The 22,943-nt window shown below is 37.8% G+C and overlaps 2 protein-coding genes across 3 annotated transcripts in view; both read right to left on the reverse strand.

Annotated features, from left to right (window-relative positions):
- Positions 1 to 258: 258 nt before the first annotated feature.
- On the reverse strand, positions 259 to 3,408 carry LOC122088951 (alcohol dehydrogenase). Its single transcript, XM_042658334.1, has 10 exons — positions 3,116 to 3,408; positions 2,718 to 2,854; positions 2,586 to 2,632; positions 1,782 to 2,107; positions 1,608 to 1,690; positions 1,431 to 1,506; positions 1,254 to 1,315; positions 1,050 to 1,145; positions 667 to 828; positions 259 to 563 (listed from the first exon to the last, which is right to left on the reverse strand). Exons 1-10 carry the CDS (start codon positions 3,150 to 3,152, stop codon positions 447 to 449), a joined length of 1,143 nt encoding a protein of 380 aa, XP_042514268.1. The 5' UTR covers positions 3,153 to 3,408; the 3' UTR covers positions 259 to 446.
- A 4,729-nt stretch (positions 3,409 to 8,137) lies between these two features.
- Positions 8,138 to 22,943, reverse strand: part of LOC122088603 (probable manganese-transporting ATPase PDR2) — a 41,292-nt gene continuing 26,486 nt past the window's right edge. For both annotated transcript variants that reach the window (XM_042657919.1, XM_042657920.1), the window contains 16 exons: positions 22,764 to 22,926; positions 20,557 to 20,661; positions 20,303 to 20,413; positions 20,133 to 20,219; positions 19,575 to 19,757; positions 17,975 to 18,025; positions 17,763 to 17,888; positions 17,351 to 17,430; positions 15,764 to 15,872; positions 15,243 to 15,371; positions 12,921 to 12,986; positions 12,279 to 12,350; positions 11,856 to 12,007; positions 11,558 to 11,669; positions 11,361 to 11,477; positions 8,138 to 9,585 (listed from right to left, as the gene is read on the reverse strand). In XM_042657919.1, the coding sequence (XP_042513853.1) occupies positions 8,506 to 9,585; positions 11,361 to 11,477; positions 11,558 to 11,669; positions 11,856 to 12,007; positions 12,279 to 12,350; positions 12,921 to 12,986; positions 15,243 to 15,371; positions 15,764 to 15,872; positions 17,351 to 17,430; positions 17,763 to 17,888; positions 17,975 to 18,025; positions 19,575 to 19,757; positions 20,133 to 20,219; positions 20,303 to 20,413; positions 20,557 to 20,661; positions 22,764 to 22,926 (2,743 nt within the window). In that variant the 3' untranslated portion in view covers positions 8,138 to 8,505. The remainder of the gene's footprint in view (positions 9,586 to 11,360; positions 11,478 to 11,557; positions 11,670 to 11,855; positions 12,008 to 12,278; positions 12,351 to 12,920; positions 12,987 to 15,242; positions 15,372 to 15,763; positions 15,873 to 17,350; positions 17,431 to 17,762; positions 17,889 to 17,974; positions 18,026 to 19,574; positions 19,758 to 20,132; positions 20,220 to 20,302; positions 20,414 to 20,556; positions 20,662 to 22,763; positions 22,927 to 22,943) is intronic.

The following is a 22,943-nucleotide window of genomic DNA, read 5'->3' on the forward strand; positions in this document are numbered from 1 at the left end:
AACCTATTCATTCCCGAGTGTGGATCAGGTTCTCGTAAGGGTTGATCCACACATATAGAATCCACTACAGAGTTAATTGTTGAGTAGATTTCATTTGTACGGACCAGCCTCGTACGAGAGTAGTTCTCGAAGACTTGATCCTCTCTCTTCTATCCCTTGAGATTCGAGAAGGGTCTGACTCGAGGACAAGTGGTTCATTCTTATGCTGCCAACTAAGCTGCCATGTTGAAAAGTCTATTGATTTAAGAACAATATCCATAACCACCCAACAAACTCATCTCTCTTTTATTTTTATTCACTGCATACAGAACTTTGAACTAGTTCATTGTAAGTGGTATCATAGTCACCCCAGAGATTAGTCGGGTCAAAAGATCCGAACACCCTGGGTATCAAAAAAAAAAAAAAAACTCTGAACTAGTTTTATTGAAAATAGTTTCCCATTCATTCTACTGTTCCATGCGGATGATGCACCTGATGCCTTCTCCCTTAAGCATATACTCAAAAGACTTATTGATCTCTGAGAATGGGACATCATGGGTGAGGAACTTCTCCAGCTGAAGTTCCTGCACATAGCAAACAGAAAGATCCCCATTTAAGTTGATCTACCATAGCTTCTGAAAATTTTGAAGTGAGTGAATTTAAGTTTTTTTTGCTTGCAAAGTTTACCTTGTTCATGTACTTCTCCACAAGAGATGGAATATCAGAGAGTGGTTTGTAGTTCCCATAAAAGGTTCCCTTGAGAGTCCTTTCATTCAAGAAGTTCAATGGGTGGGTCTTGAACACAGCTTCTTTGTGTGGAACACCCACAAGTACAGCAACACCCCAACCCTGCAATTAATATTTTGATTCAGATGATGAAGTCCATGTGTGGGAGATCAGATAAATTTCTAACTTAACCCAGATTTGAATATCCCAATGGGATCCTATAAAAGAATCACTTATCCCATTCCAGCAGATGATCCTATATAGTTTGTAATATCTATTTTGTAATTGGATCATGAAAACAGTTCTAAGACAGGAATTAAATAGAAGAATAAGTAAGAACATACATCATGAACACATTCGAATGCAGAGATCATGGCATCAACATTTCCAGTACATTCAACACTTCGATCAACTCCTCCATTCGTCATCTCGACAATCACCTAAACAAGATATGCCAAGGAAAACCTCAATTCAAATATTGGAATACATGTACACATCCAATCTACCTATACTACTCATGAAGATAAAACATGAGTTCGGAAATTAACCTCTTGAACTGGTTTGTTATGGTCTTTCGGGTTCACAAACTCAGTAACTCCAAACTTCTTAGCTGTGCTCAGAAAAAGGTATGTCCAAAGATTAATCCATGCAACAGATTTTATGGAATACAATCATGGAGAAACAAAAATTGTTCTTACTACTCATTGTGGGACCAGATCAATTACCTTCATCGAATCTGTTAGGGTTCAAATCAACACCGATAATCCTGGAAGCTCCAGCAAGCCTGGCCCCTTCAGCAGCCTAGTTACATTTCAACAACATAAGACATTACTTAATTGAAGAAAACAAGATAAACTTACAGCAATGTAGATATTCTATGCAGAAATAGATGGAAAACTCACAGAAAGGCCTACAGCTCCCAACCCAAAGACAGCCACTGTTGAACCTTTTTTAGGCTTTGCAACATTCAAGGTGGCACCAAGACCTTAAGGACAGAGACAAAAATTTTATCAATCAAAGAAACAAAAGAATGTGTGTAATGTAGGAGTTGGGGCTGAAAATTTGTTATCACACACCTGTGGAGATTCCACAGCTGAGAACACAAACTTTGTCAAGAGGTGCTGAGGGATTGATCTTGGCGACACAGCCAACATGGCACACTGTGTACTCACTGAAAGTAGAAGTGCCAACAAAGTGATAGATGGGCTTGCCGTTAATTGAGAACCTAGACTTGCCATCAGTAATCATCACACCCCTATCTGTGTTTATCCTCAGGAGATCACACATATTGCTCTCCTCGGATTTGCAATGAGCACACTCCCCGCATTCCCCAGTGAACACTGGAAGGACATGGTCCCCCGGTTTCAGATCTGTAACACCCTCTCCAACACTTTCAACAATCCTAGATATAGAAAATTTGAATGATCTAAAATCAGTAACTTGCAGGATCACTCAATATGCAAATAGAAACCTTGATAAAAACTACAGGAATATTTGAGACAACATTGAACAACTCAAAATAAGTCATTAGCAGAATCAAAAACTGAATTTATAAAAACAGTAACAAGATTCATGTAATATCAGTCATCAAGAATGTAGTCTGCGTAATAGTAAAACATTTGAATTCTCTATAATTTTATCCTGAAACATCCACAGAACAAAAAATGCTACTTTTGGAAAACCCCAAATAACAAAAAATTTGAGTTAGTAAGATACAGGAGTGTTTCATAACATGATCAAAATTCAAAACAGAACTGATAATTATGTTTTGGTAATGATAAAGCTCAAAGCAGTAACAGTGGTAAAATTTAATCATCCATATAAAACTAAACAGAGTAAAGAAATTCAATTAGACTGAGATTTATATAATAAATACAGACCCTCCTGCTTCATGGCCCAAAATACGAGGAAATAGAGGATTCTGTCCCTGCAGAAACAAAAACCCATGTCAGTTCCACCCATGACCCCTTAAAAACAGAGCTAGAAGAAGAAGAAGAAGAAGTGGGTCTTACCTTGGCCTCCCAGAAGTAGACATCGGTGTGGCAGAGAGCAGTGTAGAGGATCTTCAGACGAACCTCTGATGCCTGAGGTGGGGCCACCTCCACTTCTTCGATCACTAATGGCTTCCCTGCTTCCCATGCAACCGCAGCTGCACTCACACACAATAACACAACCCATCAATCAATCAAAAAACAAGCAAACCAAACAGATCATCACCCAAAACTCTCCTTCAAAACCCTGCAAGGAAGGAATCGACTTATAACCAAAAAAAAAAAAAAAAATTGAAGCCCATCATTTGAAAGATGCTAAACAACCCATATGACACTCAAACAAAGAAATGAAATGAAATCCAAAACTTAGAAAAGATCAAAGCAGAGGAAAACGAGATAGATAAGTTATAAACTAGTACCTCTGCAACGAATGACCTGGCCAGCAGTGCTCGACATCTTCCTTTTTTGATAGATAAAAAAGCTTCTTCACTCTATAATGGATTTTTTGAGCTCTTCGTCTCTTTCTTGATATTGGATAGAGGTATTTATAGTGAGCAGAAGGAGTGGCCTAAAGATTACAACTGTAGGAGGAGTTTGACCCTGGATTATGGAAATTGGAAAGGCTGGAAAAAAATGGTAATTTATAGGAGATAATTAAGCATCATTACTTGTTTTCAAACTTTCCCTTTCAGCTGGCTCCTCATTTCCATGGCTCTACAGTAAAAACACTTGTCATTATCCTTGTTTAAAACCAGCAAACTCTATCCGGACTCAGTTATTCCTAGTCTCTGGTATCTAAAATTTCTGGTTTTACTGGTCCTAGTCCATCCATACAAAGAGATCTCAGTTATTCCTATCCCTGTTGCTGGTGCCTATTACAAGTTTTCGAGTAGCCTTGTCACTGGTGTGATTAGTTTGATTCAGTTAGAGTGGATCAAGTCCTCGTGAATCATTCGCATTGATTTATACAAATGGAATTCACCACAGAGTTGGTTGTTGGATAGATTTTATCTATATAGATAAGGTCCCCACGAAAATTGGATAGATTTTATCTATATAGATAAGGTCCCACGAAAATGATTCTCCTACGAGAACTTGATCGACTCTCAGTTGTACATTCACCTGAAACGTATGCTTCTTTTGTTCTTAGATTCCCTTCTTCATTTGGTCCCTTTTGTTTCCTTAGATACCTTTCTTCATATTTTAAATGGCTGAAACTGAGACATGTTGGCACTTAAAATGTATGTACAGGTAAATGTACGTGCAGGGTCAATTCTGGGTATTGGTTTTGTTTAATAAAGTGTTGGCGTGAACCGAAAGTAAACCGAGAATCAAATTGGTTCTGAAAATTTATACTTAAACTGAACTTGCTCTGTTTGGTTTAGATTTTTTTTTCTTTGCACGGTTTGATTCTGATTTTGGTTCATGTACTTGGTTCATATAATATAATATAGGAGTCTTATGAAATATTATTACATTAGAAAAAAAAATCATCTTTTGTTGCCCCAGCGACACAACGGGCCATGAAAAGACTGCCTTTCCCCATCGGCCGAGCGCTGAATATGCATCCATGCACCTGCCCCCATTGACCCATGCTTTGACATAGGGTCACATGACCAGTGATCATTCAATTGCCCTAATATAATATATGAAAGAGGGTTGTCCAAGCAAGCAGGGTACTCTACAGTCTACACCCTCTAATTAGGAAAATAATCCTCTGTTTTTCTCATCCCTGTTTTTCCTTGTTTTGCTACCTGCAGAACACAACACGTGGACAACTTTAAGACCAACGCACCGGATGTAATAATCCTCACCTAATCTTGACTGTTGGATCCTCTGTTGTCCACGTGTCGTGTTCTACAGGTAGCAAAACAAGGAAAAACAGGGATGAGAAAAACAGAGGATTTTCGAATTTTAGAAAACTAATATAATAATGTCATTTTAAGAAAACTAATATAATAATGTGAAAAAACACAGTGTACATTTTAGAAGATCTTTTTCCAATAATATATTTAACATAATAACATTTTAAGAAAAAAAGAAAGCCTAAGAGGCAGCAAGGCTCTACGGGTAGATACAAAGTGGGGTAAAATGACAACCCCACCTGTCATGAAAAGCAGAAATTCCATCCATGTTGATGTTTTCACCTGTGCTTCCAAGGCTCCTATGGAATGGAACACATGCTGGCATAGCAACTATGCTGCCTTTTAGGGATTCCTCTCCCATAATTATATTAGGGAGTGTCTAAATGACACCTCTATAGGTGAAACAAAATTCGACTGCTAAAACACTATTAGAAACGTCAACAAGCCCTTATGATCAAGGTTCTAAAACTCAGGATCAATTTTGATCAGTACCAATCCTAGCGATACCAACAGATCTGATCCGAGTTTTAGAATGAGTCCGATGAATCTTCATGTAAGTGGACTGGGACTCTTAATTCACTTATGCTGATATGTTGACACTTGTTAAATCCTTAACCGGAAGGTATTATCCTATTTTCAAATAGTCTGAAGATTTATAAATTTAGAAGAAAAAAAAATGATCCCAATAAAAATGGAAGGTAATTTCTTTGATTCCGTTTTGTAATTTCTTTCTTCTTATGACAAGTCATAAGAGATTATTTTATTTTCTCTCTCATCATCTTCTTTTTCTTGTGTGCTCTTTTTTTCATTTAGTTGCTACAGGTGCAAGAGTTGAAACTCAAGAACATCATATTGTGTGGGAGGAATTTGAAAACAAAAAAAACTGGTCATGTAGTCTTAACATAGTTGAGAGAGTGTTGAAGAAGAAGGGAGAGAGACAGAGAGGGTGGAAGGCAATGGTGGAAGCGTTGGGGAGCGATTATTCTCTGCAATGAGTGCGTCGGTCCGGTGAGCATCAGATAGCAAAGAGCATCCGGGCACACGCTCCGAGGTCCTCTTGGCCATCCGATTCTCACCGCGACACCGCACTCACTGCAAAAGATGTTTTGCAATGTTAGGATGTTAAGATAATCCCTAGTGTTTTAATAGGAATTAGGTTACCAACGGAATCAAAGGAGAAGGAGAGAGAAGGTATAAAAAAAAATTAAGATAATCTCTGGTGTTTCAATGGGAATGAAATTGCTAATGGAATCAAAGGAGAATACACTTTCCTTGTTTGTTGGGATTCTTCTTTTCTCATTTATTTATTAAAATCTTGAAAATATTAGACAATTTAACCAGTCTCTTAAAAGATGAGAGGTGTAAAGAATCTAGCGTAAGTGAATTGGGAGTTGTGAAGATTTACTGGACTCTCTTAGAATCATGCTTCTAATTGTCTATTACGGTATTTGAAACATTTCTTATCTTATATTGAAATTTTTGTGATGTATTTGCTAGCAATGGGTGATGCTACAGATAAGATTTTCCTAATTAAGCTATAATTGTTTGTCCCCTACATGAAAAATCTGATTCAACTGCTTCATAGCCGTGGAGTATAATTCTATTCTACCTTGATGACTATAATAACACTCTCTCAACTCTATCTTTTTGGTACAGGCCCACTAATGACATGGACTGTTTTTTCACAAATATAACTCACAAAAAAATAAAAAACAAGAAATCCGTGTGAATATGTGTTGTGAACATTAATGTCCTCAAGGCTTTTTCTAATTAATATTTCTATTGAAAAAAGAAAAAACACTTACTTGTAGCTTTTTTTTTTTTTTTTTTTTTTCAACAACTGCTTGTAGATCATAAGCATATAGTCATATGGCTCTACTCAATAAGATCCTGCTTTTGGCTCTTCTTTTTTATATACGAATAAGTAAAACATTACACACCGTTCAAGAGTTGGTAAAATAGTTCCTATTCTTAATCTTTGTTATCCCTACCATAGCCTTATAGGCTATATATTTGACCATACGGATCATATTATCACTATTTTTTGCACAAAAATTCGGCCTAAACAGAAGACTGTCCATCTCAGTTCTAAGAAGAATAGTGACCTAAGGCTACTTCAAAAAATTGTTAAGATTCATTAAAGGTTCTTAAGCCTTCATATCACTCCAAATCCTGTACACCTCCAATCATTTCTTGACTGTTTTTTCAATCCTGATAAGAATTCCTGCACTCTTCAACCCCGACCTAGACTGTTTTTGGCAGTTTTTGAATGCTCCAAGAAAAGATCCCCAAAGTTTTTTTTGACAAAAATCATGAAAAAGATAGATGTGTAAGTCAAATGGACAAGAAATCTGTAGGTTAGCTTTTTTTTTTTTTTGGATAAAAATCTTGTAGATTAGCCACTTCTTGTTTTTCGTAGCCCACCTCAACTCTACAAGCAACCACTTGTTTGTCTTTTCTTTATCTTAATTTTTCGTTTGTACATTTGATATGAGAGAGAGAATCGATTCCCTAATCGAGCACATAAAGGAGTATGCCAATGATGTGCAATAAAATAGATATTATACATTAAAGTGTAGGGAGATTTTTTCATGTGACAAGGAGAGAGAGAGAGAGAGAGAGAGAGAGAGAGTGAGTGCTACCATACCCTACATTCAGAGAACTTTTTTTCATTTGATAATAAATGAACCGAGTGAAAATAACCGAAGATATAGTATAAAAAATAATAATAAAAAAAAATAAAAAAATTATAAAAAGGCATCGGTTTCCATAACGCTGGTGTGGGATATTGCACCAACAGATGTGTGAGAAGCAATTTCGTACATAGGGAGCTCATTGGTGTGGGAAGAGAGAGTGCAAAATAGATTTTTCAATAGGAGAATATGAAAATTGTACCGAAATTAAAAATTCATCTTAGGTTTCAGATTTTCCTTTGGAAGGTATTGGTTGATGGTATTGCCATTAAAAAAATATTGCTAGGCTTTGTTGATGACATTAATCTTGTTTACCCGTTCATGAATTTATATTTCAGTAAGTTCTTTTTGTTTCTCATGAGAGAGAGAGAGAGAGAGAGAGAGAGAGAGAGAGAGAGAGAGAATATTGGGTCCACTAGTCAATATGTGAGTGCATGGGATGAATCCCCAACATTGTGGGGATCTTTTCCCTTTTAAGAGAAAAAAAATATCTACATTGAAAAATTCAATCAATTTTCCATGCATAATTCAATTGCTTCTTATAGATCATTCTTTTTTTCTTTTGTTGTGGTTGGGGGGTAGAGGGGGGTTTTGGACCAATTATATACGCTTATCCATTTGGGAAACCCATGTAAATATGTAATCCTCTTATGTTACAAGATGATTAAAGAGCAACAATTGCATTGACCACTTGTCATTCTACTCTCAACTTCAGTCAAATACCCTCCAAGTATGCCATGTACTTTCAGTTGTCCACGTCAGGCATCAACCATGCTCATGATAGCCACATATGAATCATATCCTAATTGCAAAGAATTTTCTCTTTGCAAGTATAATCTTCCAGCAATAATGCTATTTTCGTTTGTCACTAAAATCCATACCCTAAGATTTGAAATTTGAAATCTCATATTAACGGTTATTTTCTCTCTTACCCGTCAATTTACAACTCTACCCAATTCATAATCATATAATGTCACAAAAGTTGGCAGCCCTCACCAATTCAACCAGAGAGAAACCAAAGGAGAAGGAATCCCCACCAAAAGAATAATTATAAAAATAACCGAAAGGGAAACCTAAAGTTTAACAGAGCACAGAGACCGTTGTTAAAATCAAAACTGCAGCTGCCATTGTCAGTGGCTAATATTGTCACAGCACTGCTATTGTCATCTTCGGGCCATTTGCCTCACTGTTAGTTGGCTACATCTGCATTTAGCTGACAGCCACTGGACTGCCTCCTATGCTTTGCAATCATCATAGGCGCTTCTTCTGTAGGATAGCTGCCGCTTGTTGTTGCCGCTTCTTCCATGCTGGCATTCTACCAGGGAAAGCCCACCTCAACAATCTCTCCCACATGTAGCAAGTGCAGAACATGAGGAATGCCCAAATGATAAGTTTACCCCGTAATGCCTCCGGAAGTGGGACCAACTTCAGCCAATCATTCATGTCCCTGAACAGATCTGATGCGACAATGGTGAAAAATCCAACAGCAGCCAACAGAGCATACATGAATGGTTTGTTCTCTGGAATGCTCTGATTAAATGGATGGCCCATATAGTTCACAGCAAAAGTGGCAACCTGGATCATCATGTTCACTATGTACGAGACCGTGTTCACCAGGTTAGGGTGGAAATCTGAGTCTGGTTCTATGCATTCCTCTGGCATGTACTTGCTAGCTTCATTGACAGCAGAAATCAAGAAAAGGAGGTGAGCAGAAAACTGGCCCAGAAGGGAAAGAAAGACATATGCACAGAAGATGTTCGGATGGGGTCGTGCAGCTGAGAGGGTTGGGAGGGGGCGGGCATGAGAAATAAAGAGGAAAAAAGCCGCCGTGAAGACTCCACTAATTGTGGCCTGCATGTCCCCAAGCTTGACACCATCTAGGTTCATTACACTCAGCACATATGCTGTTGCAAGGCAGTTCAGACCAAGGATCTTGAACATCTGGAGAGTAGTGACTAGTGTACTGCGGCCTTGTCGGATTATATCTGTGGTGGGGGCAACAGATGCATGTTTTGCTGTGAAGGGTGATGCCATAGATGCATCACCAAGCTTGACAATTGGTGGGGAACGGCCATCACCCTCCTCATTCATCTCATCCATGAGCTGCTTCAATTTTTTCCTATGCTTCTCAGCAGCTGTCAGACGGCGATTACTTCCTGAAGCGCTAGAGTCTAACCGGGTGACAGTTTTGTTGTCCACATTAATCTCTGACCCAGACTTGGGTTTTTTTGGCTTGACTGGCTTTGATTTGGATTTGGATGTTTGTGAGGACAATGTATCTCCAGATTGAGCTGGTGGCACTGCATTTAGTAAAGCAACTCCTACATGGGCCTGAAAAGAGTTCGAGACAAATTTTCATTGTTTTGCTGGGTTAGGGGAACAAAATTGGCAACCAAAACCTTAATAATTCAAACCAAAAATGGTGTCAAGGCAGAAGCGGGTTAATGAGCAGCCTCTAACAAGATTCACCCAGTCTACAGAACTAAGGATGGAATAAAAGCTGGGAAAGGGAAATACACAGAAGGCCATAGATACTCTATGAAACAAAACCAAAAACCTAATCATACCGACAACAAAAATTACCGCTCTTTTAGTCAAAGACAAGCAAACTTAAGCCCTGAAAGCAGAGGCTTAGCACCATAAAAGAACCGACTTAAGATTTAGACTGAATACTGATAGAACAAAGAAAAGCACTCAACTCAAAAAAAAGACATCCCACCTGACGAGAAGATCCAGAAGCTAATCCAAATAACTTTTTTTTTTTTATAAAAACCAGATAACTTTTTCTTGATAAAAACTAATCCAAATAACTATTGTCCTTAAACTTGCACCACATGAATCAATGTAAGTGTCAAACACAATCTCTTTCCTAGGAAGAAAAAACCCAGGACAGTTCCTACATGCAGAAAGATGCAGTTCTCATCTGAACAAATTAGGCAGGACTACTGTTAGACCTTGAAAAGACGGTTAATCAACTTATCAAAGTCAAGATGTTCGATCTATGAGTTTGCAGAAAACTTGGTTTATGTATGAACCTAAATTAGATTGGGTAGAAGTTTGTTTGATAACCAAAAATTCAAAAGAGAGAGAGAGAGAGAGAGAGAAGAAGAAGAAAGAAATTTTTCTGAGAATGTCAAGTTCAATAGTTTAATCACTCAAGAAATTTCAGGACCAAAATAATATAACAGTAGTACTGGTAATGATATTATAGCTAACATTCTTCTTGTTGTAGCCTGATGTTGTCGTTGTTGTAAATATTATTACTTTAGAAATTAAAATTGTCTATATGTATGTATGCATTTATCGACAACACAAAGTTTTATGAATAGGAGGATGACAAATCAACAGAAACAAGACTAAATGGTGCAAGCCAATATATATTATAGATTATGCATCTTCTCATTTATTAACCACCCCCCCCCCACCCATTTTTTTTTCTTTTTTGACATCAATATGGACATGCTGACCTGATACCCTTTGATAAGCCACAAGCCAAATTTCAGGACCTAATTCAGTCAATTAGCCTCCAGTGTATTGGCATGCATCATTGTGTGCCCATGCACCGTTGTGGTCCCTAGATTTCCAGAGCTTAATTTTGACACATGGAGAACTTTCTCTGGGCTGAAACTGAACACATAGGCAGGGGACCTTAAGGTCTACCTGTCCACAAAGTTTGGGCCCCATTTGATCAGCCACAGCCCACAGGGCAGAAATTCGGGCAATTCTGACAAACTTTTCAGGACGGCCGGTCCTGGGTAACTTTTGTCTATTTATTTTTGCTAATGGAACTTGTTTTTACAAAATTACACAGATTTTCATCACAAATAGTACATAAAAACTAGGGATAGCCCTGGATTCCCTTGATTAAGATGTAAACTAGCTATTGTCAAAGGCACGATGATAAAATTTCATGGGAGAGGGTTTTCTGAGCAAGCAGCAAAGGGGGAGTGCACCAATTAGGTGCGATAAAATGATATCACATATAGGATGGAAGCAATGTCATTTTATGGGAGTAGGAGAGAGATAGACACAGGTGCTAGCATACCCTACCCCAGCAGCACAGATAACCTTTCTCAAAGTTTTTTTCTTTTAGAAGTATTTTTCACCTGCTTAAGAGCTCCAACATCGTTTGTTCCATCTCCACACATCAGGGTCATCCTTCCCACAGTTTTGAAAGTGGTCATGATAAGTTCCTTCTGTTCAGGAGCAACCCTTGCAAAAACCTGAAAGGAGTTGCTGTGGCATGTCAGTGAGAAGCAGCTACTCTCCAATATAAGTTTAAACAGATACAATGGAATACGACCTTCACATATGGGATGACTTGGAGAACAGCGTTAGTCTGCTGTAACATTTCAAAGCAGTCGCCTCCAATGCAGAGATCATAGGAGTCTGACAAAGCTTCCACCTCTTTGTCACTGTAAGCAGAATCATGCACGTAAAACACAGCAGAATGAAATACTGATAGCAAATACCATGGGTTTGCTTCAGCTTCATAAATATAAAAGAAAATTAAAAAGCAAGAAGCAAAGTATAAGAAGAGAAGTTCTCTAGCCTTCCAGGGAGAAGAACAGCCTCCTCACTGATTATTATTAATACTTTACCTATAAGCAATAACATCAGTTTCATCAGGAGGAATCCATGCAAAACCATCACCATTCCTTGCTGGACCCAAAATCAGTGTTGGTTTTGAAATAATATGAACTTGGCCAGCGACATGGCAAGCTGTCAAAGCTTGATCTCCAGTAATCATCACCTAAAACCAGAGAATCTTTTCTTTGTTAAAAGATTCAAGAAACTTAGCAAAATATTTATGAAACTGGTGCTAATACCATAGAGTAACCAGAAAGGAATAGAAACACAAGGATCATAGCCATCAACTCAAAATTCTCAGCATTGCATCATGCACCAAATATATCCCAATTAAACAACAGTGGCACTCTGTGGAACTTTCCAAAAAAACTTGCCACATTGAGAAGGTTACACTCTGATTAAGTAAAGGAATTGGTAAGGTATGCACAACATACCAAGTCATGCGAAGATCCTCTTAGTTCAGACAAAACAGAAGCTGAGTCCGTTCTAATAGGACAGTTGAAGACCTGAAATAAAGACAACAAATTGAAGCCATCAATAAATATCTCATTCACTACTATCTACTGATACCATAGTTGTCAAGGCGACTAGTTGACCCATGGTGTTGGGGGTGCACCTAGGCGTCCTAGACATGCAGTATATATAATACAGCAATGATAATTTTATATAATTATGCTTATATACAACATAGAAGCCGCATCAATGCAATATGATATATTTTTACTACTAATGACCTAATTAGAGAAAACCAACATATAATAAATGCATAGGATGATAGAAGCATGTTCAAAAACAAAAACAAATGATAAAGATAAATCAACATAAACTTGTGAAGTGTCAAAAACTAATATAATATAAGAAAGTGTCACAAGGCCAGAAGGCAAGCCTAGGCATCCAAGGCAGTTTGCCTTACTTGCATCAGACAAGGCATGTTGTCACCTTGGACCCAAGAAGGTCCCTAGAAGCGTAGGTGAATGCCTTGACAACTGTGGCTGATACATTGAATGGAAAAAGACCACAGATACAAAGTGAGTCAACTTAAAATGACAAAACTATGGCAGATTTTGGCCACTTACAGCAAAGCCAGCAAAAGTAAGACCACTCTCTACTAAATCTCTATCCAAGCTTCTAGCTTCACCAACCTGTCATGCAATGAAAAACAAAAGATAAAAATTAAATATACATGTACTTAGCAACAGAAGTAGTCGTGAACTGTAATGGGCTGAAGTGATTCCTATTGCCTACAGAGGGAACTAGAAATATAGGTCAAGGGTACATGAAAAAAAAAATCATGTTTTCTTTTCATTCCATCAAGGAGAAATTTTTTTTTTTTTTTTTTTTTTTTGGGGGGGGGGGTGGGGGGGGGGGAGGGTTGAATTTGTTAGGGGAAAATTTTCATAAATACATAAAATATATAGATAATTTTCCTGGGACTGTACACTAGTTGTGCCACCTGGAAGGGTGATGTGGCAAATCCGATCATCTGATATCTAGGGCGTGGTTTATATAGGCAGTGTGTCATATTTCAGACTCAAATCCAATCATATACCCTCCATATATTGGCAAGCACCCTATTGGTACCCTGCATTTCTCAATGCTTTATTTTGTCACTTGGCGAGCTCAGTTTGGTCTAATAATTGATACGTGAGAAAGGATCTTGGGTTCCAATATGTCAAAAAAACTTCAGCCACATCCAACTTGCCACGTGGCAGAACTAAGTGCAACTTCCTAGATTCCATAATGTACAAGCTATCCGGGAAAACAACTTCCAAAGAGGTAATTGTTGCATATTCTAGTTTTGGTTATGCTTACGCGATGTCTCACTGCCTGTTTTGAAATATAATAAGTAACCATCGCACAGTCAACCCTCTATGATGGACAATACATCACTAGAATAAGTACAATGTGATTGGAAGCCTCCACCTATAAACAGTGTACCCTTTTAAAAAAAAAAAAATATATATATATATATATATAATGTTTTGTGGTGCAATTCAGCTGACCAATAGATGCATCATGTATGTAGATGCTGGGCTTTCCCTGTTTCCCAATTGCAATGTCTCAATGCTGGTTTGGAGTTTTTTTGGCCTACTTTGCAAGGTTTAGATTTCACCAAATTGAGTAAATGAATTGTTTGCAACTCTGCATCATGGCCTGAATCCCATGTAGCAACTGTGTTATGGTTTCATATAAGATGATACTGTTCACTAATTTGTTGAGGCTTTGGGAAGGTGTCAAATAAGATTTTTTTTTTACCATATAAATCATTTGACTGTGAAGTATGTGCTAGTGCCTTCAATACTGGTTCAATGCAGATCCTCATCAGATCACATGGGGGATTTATTGCTGTTAACCAGCTATGCATCTGACACAATTGCAGATATATCATATGGAAGAGTCAGGAGATTTTATAGGTATTTTGGGCTTTCTGGTGCTCTGCTTTGCTTTGTTATATGGTGAACTAGACAAGGAAGATTGTTTTTCCCTCATCTGTTGTGACATCGATTAAGCCTAAACCTATATATTGAAAAATGGAGAGGTCAAAGGGACGGTCCGGGTGACTATCAGGTGTCCCGGCATCCTAAACAGAGCCCTGATGTCCAAAATGTCCTTAAATGAATTAGTTTCAATCCGTCTTTTCTGTGTTCCTCATCAAGCTTTATGTGGAGGCTCTATACCTCAGAAAAAACCTCTTATGCTTTGTGTATACAACTCAAAAAATCCCCCCCACACACCAACTGAAATGACTAACTGGTTAAATAAAAATAATATAACAATAACAAAAGGGGAGAGGTTATGACCACCACCATGGAAGCTGCTGCTAACTGCAAGCAGCCTCCTGCAAATTGAGAGAGAGGGAGAGAGAGAGTTGAATGAAATAGCGATGGAATATGTGCTCATCAAGGTTCCAAACCAATCGCTGGCCAAAATGAATATAAGGGTTCACAACAGTTCAATTTCAGCCCAAATGACTGGTCAACGCTTCTTTGCCAAGGTCCAAATGAAATAATGAAAGTGACAGTAGGATTGCCACCAACAATCCCACACGTCCTAGACGTATCCCAGATGGTGTCCCAGATGTCCCTTCCAACCTGATTATGACATACTAATATGTATTCATAAGGTGTTTCTCTGTAAAAGGAAAAATAATGGTAAGAAGGTGAATGTAAATTATTATAAAAACACCATATACTTTGGTGCATCTTTATGAGTTACTTTGCAACAGTTGATGTTGCATAATTTGTTCAGACGGAAATACTACACAAGCTTTGGAGCTTCGATGACTGATAGTCCAGTTGAAGCAAAAAATGCATTAAAGAATTGCTTGATCCATTGAAAATAAGAGAATGAAAAAACAGATAAAGAAGACAGACAGAGTAATCAAGTAGAATCCATACCGCCATATCTGGAAGACGCTTGTACGCAAGGGCCAAAACTCGAGATCCCTGTCGTGTATATTTTTTGTAGGTATGGACATATGATGATGGCAAATCAATCAGCCTATCCTGGATAGTTTCTGGGGCACCCTGGAAAAAAGGGGCTATTTTCTATTTATCAAAAAAATAAATAACAAAGGGTTCACTGTGAAGCAATGCTGAATCTCATGTTACATTGATTTCCATCTAATTATGCTATTTCTTATGTATTTCCCCTCTTCTCCAGTAAAAACAAGAGGGGAGGGGGACCTCTTTGACAGAAGCAAAGGAAATTCAGCCAAGAAATAAATAGACACATCTAAACTAAAGAACTGCATTCCACTACGGACATAATCAATTCATAATAGAACACTTTATCTCATCATGAAAATCAAAATAGTCAACCTGCTAATAAACATATGCCCCAGGAATTCAAATTCTTTACCATTGCACACATGTACTCAAACTGCAGAGTCTGAAAGAAACAAATTCAATCAACGCACCTTCACAAAAGCGAAAAATTCCTCCTGAACACGAACAACAACTGACATTCTTTTCAAGTGAGAAGCAAAATGATGTCTTTGAATGATCTGCACAGCATGGCCACTCCCCCTGCAATTACAGAAAAGGAGACAAGTGTGATAACAAATACTGACCTTGTTTCACATAAGGAATAACTGTTAAGTATCTAGATAGTAAGGCGCTAGAAAATGTTCCAAGATAAAGGTCAGCTGCTATAATAAAAGCATGTAGACTAATAAATGAAAAGCAGGGGATCATACCCACTGCCATTGATTTGAGAAATAATTTGGCTTTGAGCTAGTGAGTTATGTGAGGATCAGAGAAAGGTTTTATGGGATTCAAAACTGCTCTACTGTGGGATGCAGTAAGAAAACCTTGGTCAGATGCCAAGGCTGGAGTCGGCGGGATTCCTAATCCACAGTTAGGTGAGATGCCTAACATATCCTTTCTTCTATTCTTCTATCTTTTATCTTCTACTTTTTCTTTTATTCTTCTTCTTTCTTCTCCTTCTAAGGTCTCTATTCTTCCATTCTGTGAATTTTAGTTTTACCCGTTCTGTCTGTCGCCTGAAGTTCTTATATTAATCCCTAATCCTTGACAGCTTTCTCCAAGGTTTCAGATCAAGTTTCTTATCGATACAACCCACCAACCTGCCCCATAGCTTCCTGGCTGTGCAGGCAGTTTGCTGCTCCATCGAATTGCTATTACAGCACTGCTTCCTCTCTTACTTCCCATTTTCCTGCAAGCAACTAATTCTGATTCTCTGCTACCTTACTATTTCTGGAATCTAAGATTGGCAGTAAATAAATCTGTTTCTGGTGCTTGTTTGCTGCCTTGAACACATCCTGGTTGGTTCGACTATCTGTCAACATTGGTTTCTATTTTCTATACCCACTTCCCATTTTTCTTTCACTTGATATCCATTTGCCCCTCCTGGACCCTGCAGTAGCGGGAGCCTCGTGCACTGGGTTGCTCTCTTTTTTTTTTTTTTTTTCATTGTTCAATTGTTGTTTCTGAACTTTCTCCATAGTTTCTAATTTGGGTTCCAGTTTCTATTTCAGTTTTTCAACTCCTTTCTAATTCTGGAAGTTTCAAATACCTTACTAATGAGTAACTCTTTGGGAAGTGGTTAAATTCTGGTTTCAATTTTGAGTCCCTAATCCCTGCGATCGTGGATTGCATGAGGTTTTCTAACGATGTTAAAAATTCTCCATGGCACAGAAGAATCATAATAGAACTTTTAAGAAGATGACTTCAGAATTACTGATACTGAGTAAGACAGATGCAAAGCAAAAGCACAATCAGAACCACATATTTTCAGCATCGCAGGAAAACAATTTCTGAATTTGAATAATGGGATATAATTGGAAACCCATCAATATCACAGAGATAACAACCCACATACCTAAAAGGCAGGCAATAATAATGGAATAATCAACATAAGGAAAAGACAAAATATTTGAGAGAAATGAGATAAATATCTCAAGAAGAAAGGCACAAAAACTTCTGAAGTGGAGCGGTTCAAAAGATAACACTAGAATCTGATGTCAATTAGTATTATAGCTTACTTTTTGGGCATAGCCTTCTCATCAAATGTATAAGACCAATCTACTCCTTTAAGTGCTGCCTTTTCAAGAGGATCACCAACCTACAAGGCAATTACTATGATTTAAAAGAATATTGTATTGAAGAAATAAACATATGAAGCTTAGTTATGAGCTTCTCCCAGTACAGCAGATGAAATCTGCAACACGATGAAACAGGGACTCAGAGGAGTGCCACAAATATTATAATCAGTCGATATCTTTCTGTAGTGACAGTTTTCAGAGCCACAACTCTTCAAATTCGGAATTTAAAAGCAAAAACGTTCAGTTTCATCCCACATGGGAGAGTTCAATGGGTTTCATCTTTGGATGATTTGAAAATAAATATGAAGCTTGCAAACATTGTTTCATCTCTGGAAACCATATTCTAGCATACCATCTTGTTGTCAACAAAAACCAAGGCATGACAAGCTGCAAGAATTTCCAATGTTCGAACAGGGACATTGGTCATATCTGACCATAAATCCAGATTGTCCTCCAGCCCCACCACACCATGGAACTCCTGAAAAAGACCCAACCAGGAGAGAATGAAATACATAAAAGTAAGACGATAATGAACAGAAAAGCAGGCCCTTGCAACTACCATACCATGTCATCTGATGTAAGAGTTCCCGTCTTATCAAAACAACATATGTCAACCTACAGAGAAAAGTGCTTCACAGCTTAAGACGAAATAGCTTCTGGATAGACTTTGACACTACATAGTGAGAAATTCATGCACTTACCATGGTATCATATAAAGCACCACACATTTAACTATCATCTTAAAAGAAAGAAGAACAAAGTCCAGAGGGGTCAGATTGAAAAGATAGATTCAGATTCTTGGGATTATCATATCATACAATTTATTGGCTATTTCTGCATCCAAGATGTGGCAGTTCAAGCAGTAAAGATCATTTTATAGGTGTGTGTGATGGGTTCCTGGAAGCCTAAAGTCACAAGGTTTACTAAATCAATGAAACAGAATCAGAATAGAATTTTTAGAAACCAGATTTCAGGAAATTTGTAACAGAAGATCAGAGGATCTGATTTAGCCACAGCATCTAGGAGACCCTAGGCACTGGAGGGAAAAAAATCAAGGTGACACCAACAAGGCACCTAGGCAACACATAGGCATCCATGCGCTCTGAACGCTCTTTCTTGGATTTACGGAAACTCAGGTCAAGAGCTTTGTCTAGGAAGAATATAATATTACAATTCAGGTCCAATACAATAATCAGAATCTTAAGATCGGAAGATCCTACTTGAATAAGGAATTCTCAAATCCGAGAATTGACGGGGAATCTAGGCAATCCAGTTCAAGAATCAGATGTAACACAATAAAACAGATGTATTAATATGCAGAAATCTGAAACCAGAAGTAGAAACAGAAACTGAACTTGAAATCCAATTTGAATCAGGAAAACCAAAAAACAATTTAACATGAAATTTTTTATCGGTAGGACCATTCAGAATAATTGCCCATTGATATGTGCGGAAGCAGAGTTGAAAGCAAACGGTTAGATGTTAAGTTTCAGAGAATTCCTTGTTGGAGTAGGAATCCAATAAACAGGAAAAAAATATTTTTATGCTGAAATCAAGTCCAGAATCTAAGGAGACTATTACTCAGAAAAGAATTAAGCCAAATGAATGGTGCACACTGCACAGAAAATAGAAAGTAAATAATGACACGTTGTTTGACTGGAGGAGAGATATAGTAGAAGAAAAATGGAGGATATGATAATGTGCTTCAGGAATCCCACATGTGTCACTAACTTAGCATTCCACCAAGGGCTTCACTGCATCTCACTGCAAATAGGTGTGCTGAATCTCACAGAACTAAAGGGCTGAAAGCCAATCCCATCCATCAAATTCTGGTGCAAGGTTGTAGCTGCTAATAAACTTATATAAAAGACACAAAAACAGATCCAAACTCGGAAAATTAAAGGCCTAACCAATTCTGAACTGACAAGGTAACTTAAGCTAACTAGGAAACTAAAATAATAAACAAAAGAGACTGAAATAATGCTAGACTCTTAGATACCCATTCCAGACTAACTAGAACACTCAAATAACATATAAATTAAAGAAGGGGAAAAGGTTTGTGTGGGGGAGTGTGGCACTTGTGCCCAGACACACAGCATTGGCATGTTATCAGCATAGCTTAAATAAAAAACTGAGGGATGTTCTCACAGTTAGTATTACTAACCTTTCCAGCAAAGGGAATTCGAAATGGTTCCGTGCAGAATATCCCACGCCGTGCTAATGCAATTAAAGATGTATTAACAGCTATTGATAGCTCCATTGGCAGCTCAGGTGGGATGACAGAGGTAATAATTAAGGAACAACTCAAGAAAAGCTTGTATCTGCTCCTTGTTGGATCTTCAAACCCCTGCATCAAAGACGTCATCATTGTCATGCAAAAGAAGAAGAGGGAAACGAAAGAAAAGACAAGCTAACAGAAGCATTGCCAATATCTGGTAGCTAGTTCTACCACAATGAGGTCTGATTGGTCATTCTGACATTGGATAGATGGAACTCTTTTGGACAGGCCACAAGTCAAATTGCATGGCCCATCCATGTTTGGTGAACCATTTATTGGTCTTTCTCTTTGTACCTTTAGCATTCCAAAATTTTCAAATGCTGCCATGTTGCAAGGCACTGTGACCTTGTGAGGAAAAGAAAGTCCATAAAGGCTTGTAATAGCTAGTTTTACCTTAAAAAAATAAACCAAGAATTGGGAAAATCCCATGGAGAAAGAAGATACCTTTTTAAGTACATAACCAGCAGCAATGATCGCAAATATAAGTAGGAACAAAATGAACAACCCACTTTCCCAGCTATTAGCTGTAACCTGAAAATCAAATGGGAATCAGAAAGATGAAATTTCTTTTCCTTTTTTTCAATTAGTAACTTTAGGGATTAGAAATCATGTACCCTTTCAGTAGAAAACAAAATTGTACGCATCAGTTTTCCTTGACTAGTCTCAAATCCAGTCCGTAGCACAATTGCTAAGCATCCTCCATTAGGAGTTTTTAGATGAAAGGACTAAATCCAACGAATGATAGCAGTAAGTAAGAATTCAAGTGCTTCCAAATAAGCATAAATATAAAAGCAATACTGACAGTAATGACGATGATAGATTATGATTATCAGTTAATACTGCTAATAAATTAGTTAAAGCAAACTACCTTATCTGGGGTATGCTGCAATATCTTTGTCCCACCAAAAAGAATATGGGTTTTATCTCTCTTAATTGATAACTTCACTTCAGTTCCCCTACCTGAGATTGAAACCTGAAGAAAAAAGCATTTACACCAAATTTAGAAATGAAATTAATATAATCTTCAGTGCTGTAAACTAACTACCAAATAGGATATCCCTAACTGTTGATAAAGCAGACAGTTAAATTGGATTCCAGACAACCAACCCTCCCCCCCCCCCCCACAAAAAAAAGAAAAAAAAAGGAAGAAGGTTGGTGTCATGATCCCTTCTCCCAACTATTTGTTATAAGGACATAGGTTTTCCCACCATACATACTGATAAGGATCCACATCAGGTGTGAAGCAAAATAAAGATCTGTCCAATAGTTTATAGGAAAAATATTGTAAACATAATTGAGAAAAATGAAACATGGAGAACCACATACAGAGTACTTAAACCCATGAGTAACAAGGAAAGATAACATTTTGGTGGATAATTACCCACCAGAAAAAAAACCCTTAATTTATAATATATCCTTGCTTTTGACAACTGCTTATATGCCATCTAGAACTTTTCAGGCACATCAGCTTACTCTAAGCGAGGGCGGATCTCAGCGCAATGGTAAGGTTGCTCAATGTGACCTAGTGGTCGCGGATTCAAGTTGGGAAAAAGCCTCTCCGTACAGCGGGGGTACGGCTGCATACATAATGACCCTCCCCATACCCCGCAATGGCAGGAGCCTTGTGCACCGGGTATGGCCCTTTTTTTTATCAGCTTACTCTAAGTATACACTTCATACTGAGAACAAACATAAAGAAAATTATGCCAGAACCACCTTATTTGAAAGGAGCAAAGAGAAAACATGCACACAAAGAACCATACCCAGATATACACACAAATGTCATACTTCAAGTTTTCCAAAAGACACTCATAAGACAGTTGTACAATACTGAATGCCACAAATGTCGCGTAGGTTTTCTCTAGTAAATAACAAAAAAATAACTAATTGCCAAGAAAAAAAAAGCAATAGTACAAGATGAGTACAACAACAAACAGCAGTCAAGGCCAAATCTTAAGAAGGAACTACACATAGAGCAAGGACCCAGATATAAGGGTTCTCTATTCAAACTCCTCTAGCCAACTTACCCACTATTGAATTCACAGGTTTCATCCTCCCTCTAGCGTTCCTCATATAAAAAGGCATTGAAGTTGGCTGATACAAATGGCCGACCGATATTGTATACCAGTAAAGATTCACAGCTGAGGCAGATTCTTTAAATGATATTTTGAGCACATGACCAAGGCACTTTTTTTCTCATAGCAAGAGGAAGCAGAGGGCTTTCTTGATGTAATTTTGTTCTAGAAAAGCAAAGCCATGGGGTGTCACTGATTGAAAGACTTCATGTAGAAGTTAAACGCTGAAACAACTTTCACAGCTAAATATAATATTTTATGATTTTATCTCCGGATCTGCTTAAGGGCTGATTTTAAGCAACATAGTACAGAAAGGAAGGGGGATATTAACTAACCATAGCGGAAACATTGAATGGACACCAAATAGAAGATTTTATACCTCCATGACCAGAACTTCTTGTTTCGAAGGGTGAATCTATCAACCTTGATCAACCATTAACAAGTAATCCCATGGATGAAATAACAATGAGTAGTTCATAACTCAAACTAAACGGGGAAAAAATTACTAACACCAATTCCAGTGGAAGCAGATATCTGCAAATTACATAACAGTTGACTTACCAAAACAAGGAGTAACGTGACCTATATTATCTATTGAGAATAGTTTACCTTCATGGGGACGTAGTTTTCCCTCTTGCTGTTTTTCTGTTTCTGTTGTGCAAGAGCCTGGGCTCTTTTGATTCCAACAATTCGTTATTTATCCCCAAAAATTATTCCTTTTGGACTTAACACTTCAACGAATAAGGTTTTTAGATGTTCTTCACAATTTACTAGGGAATCCATGAATTTAATTTTTCTTTAGTTAATTTCTTATAAACAGATTTTTTTTATTGGGGTGGGGTGGGGTGGGGTGGGGTGGGGTGGGGGAAGACCAGATCCAAGTGTAAAGTACATAGTACACTAAGTCTAAGAAGAAAGTAAATGCCTAAAGAAACAGATAATGATAAATAAGGACGCAATTATACAAAGAAAATAAAAGCAAATTGAATCAGGGCACCACCTTCCACTGAGGAGTAGACTCGCCTGTCAGAATAGCTTCATTGACAATTGCACTTCCAGCTAATATAAGCATGTCTGCTGGAACAGATTTATCTTCACCAGACAAGCGCCCAATTGAGACAACATCTCCAGGAAGAAGTTCTGTTCCAGGGAGCTCCACCCACCTAAAAGCAAAAGTAAA

The sequence above is a fragment of the Macadamia integrifolia genome, chromosome 9 (assembly GCF_013358625.1).
Source record: "Macadamia integrifolia cultivar HAES 741 chromosome 9, SCU_Mint_v3, whole genome shotgun sequence".
Taxonomy (NCBI): Eukaryota; Viridiplantae; Streptophyta; class Magnoliopsida; order Proteales; family Proteaceae; genus Macadamia; species Macadamia integrifolia.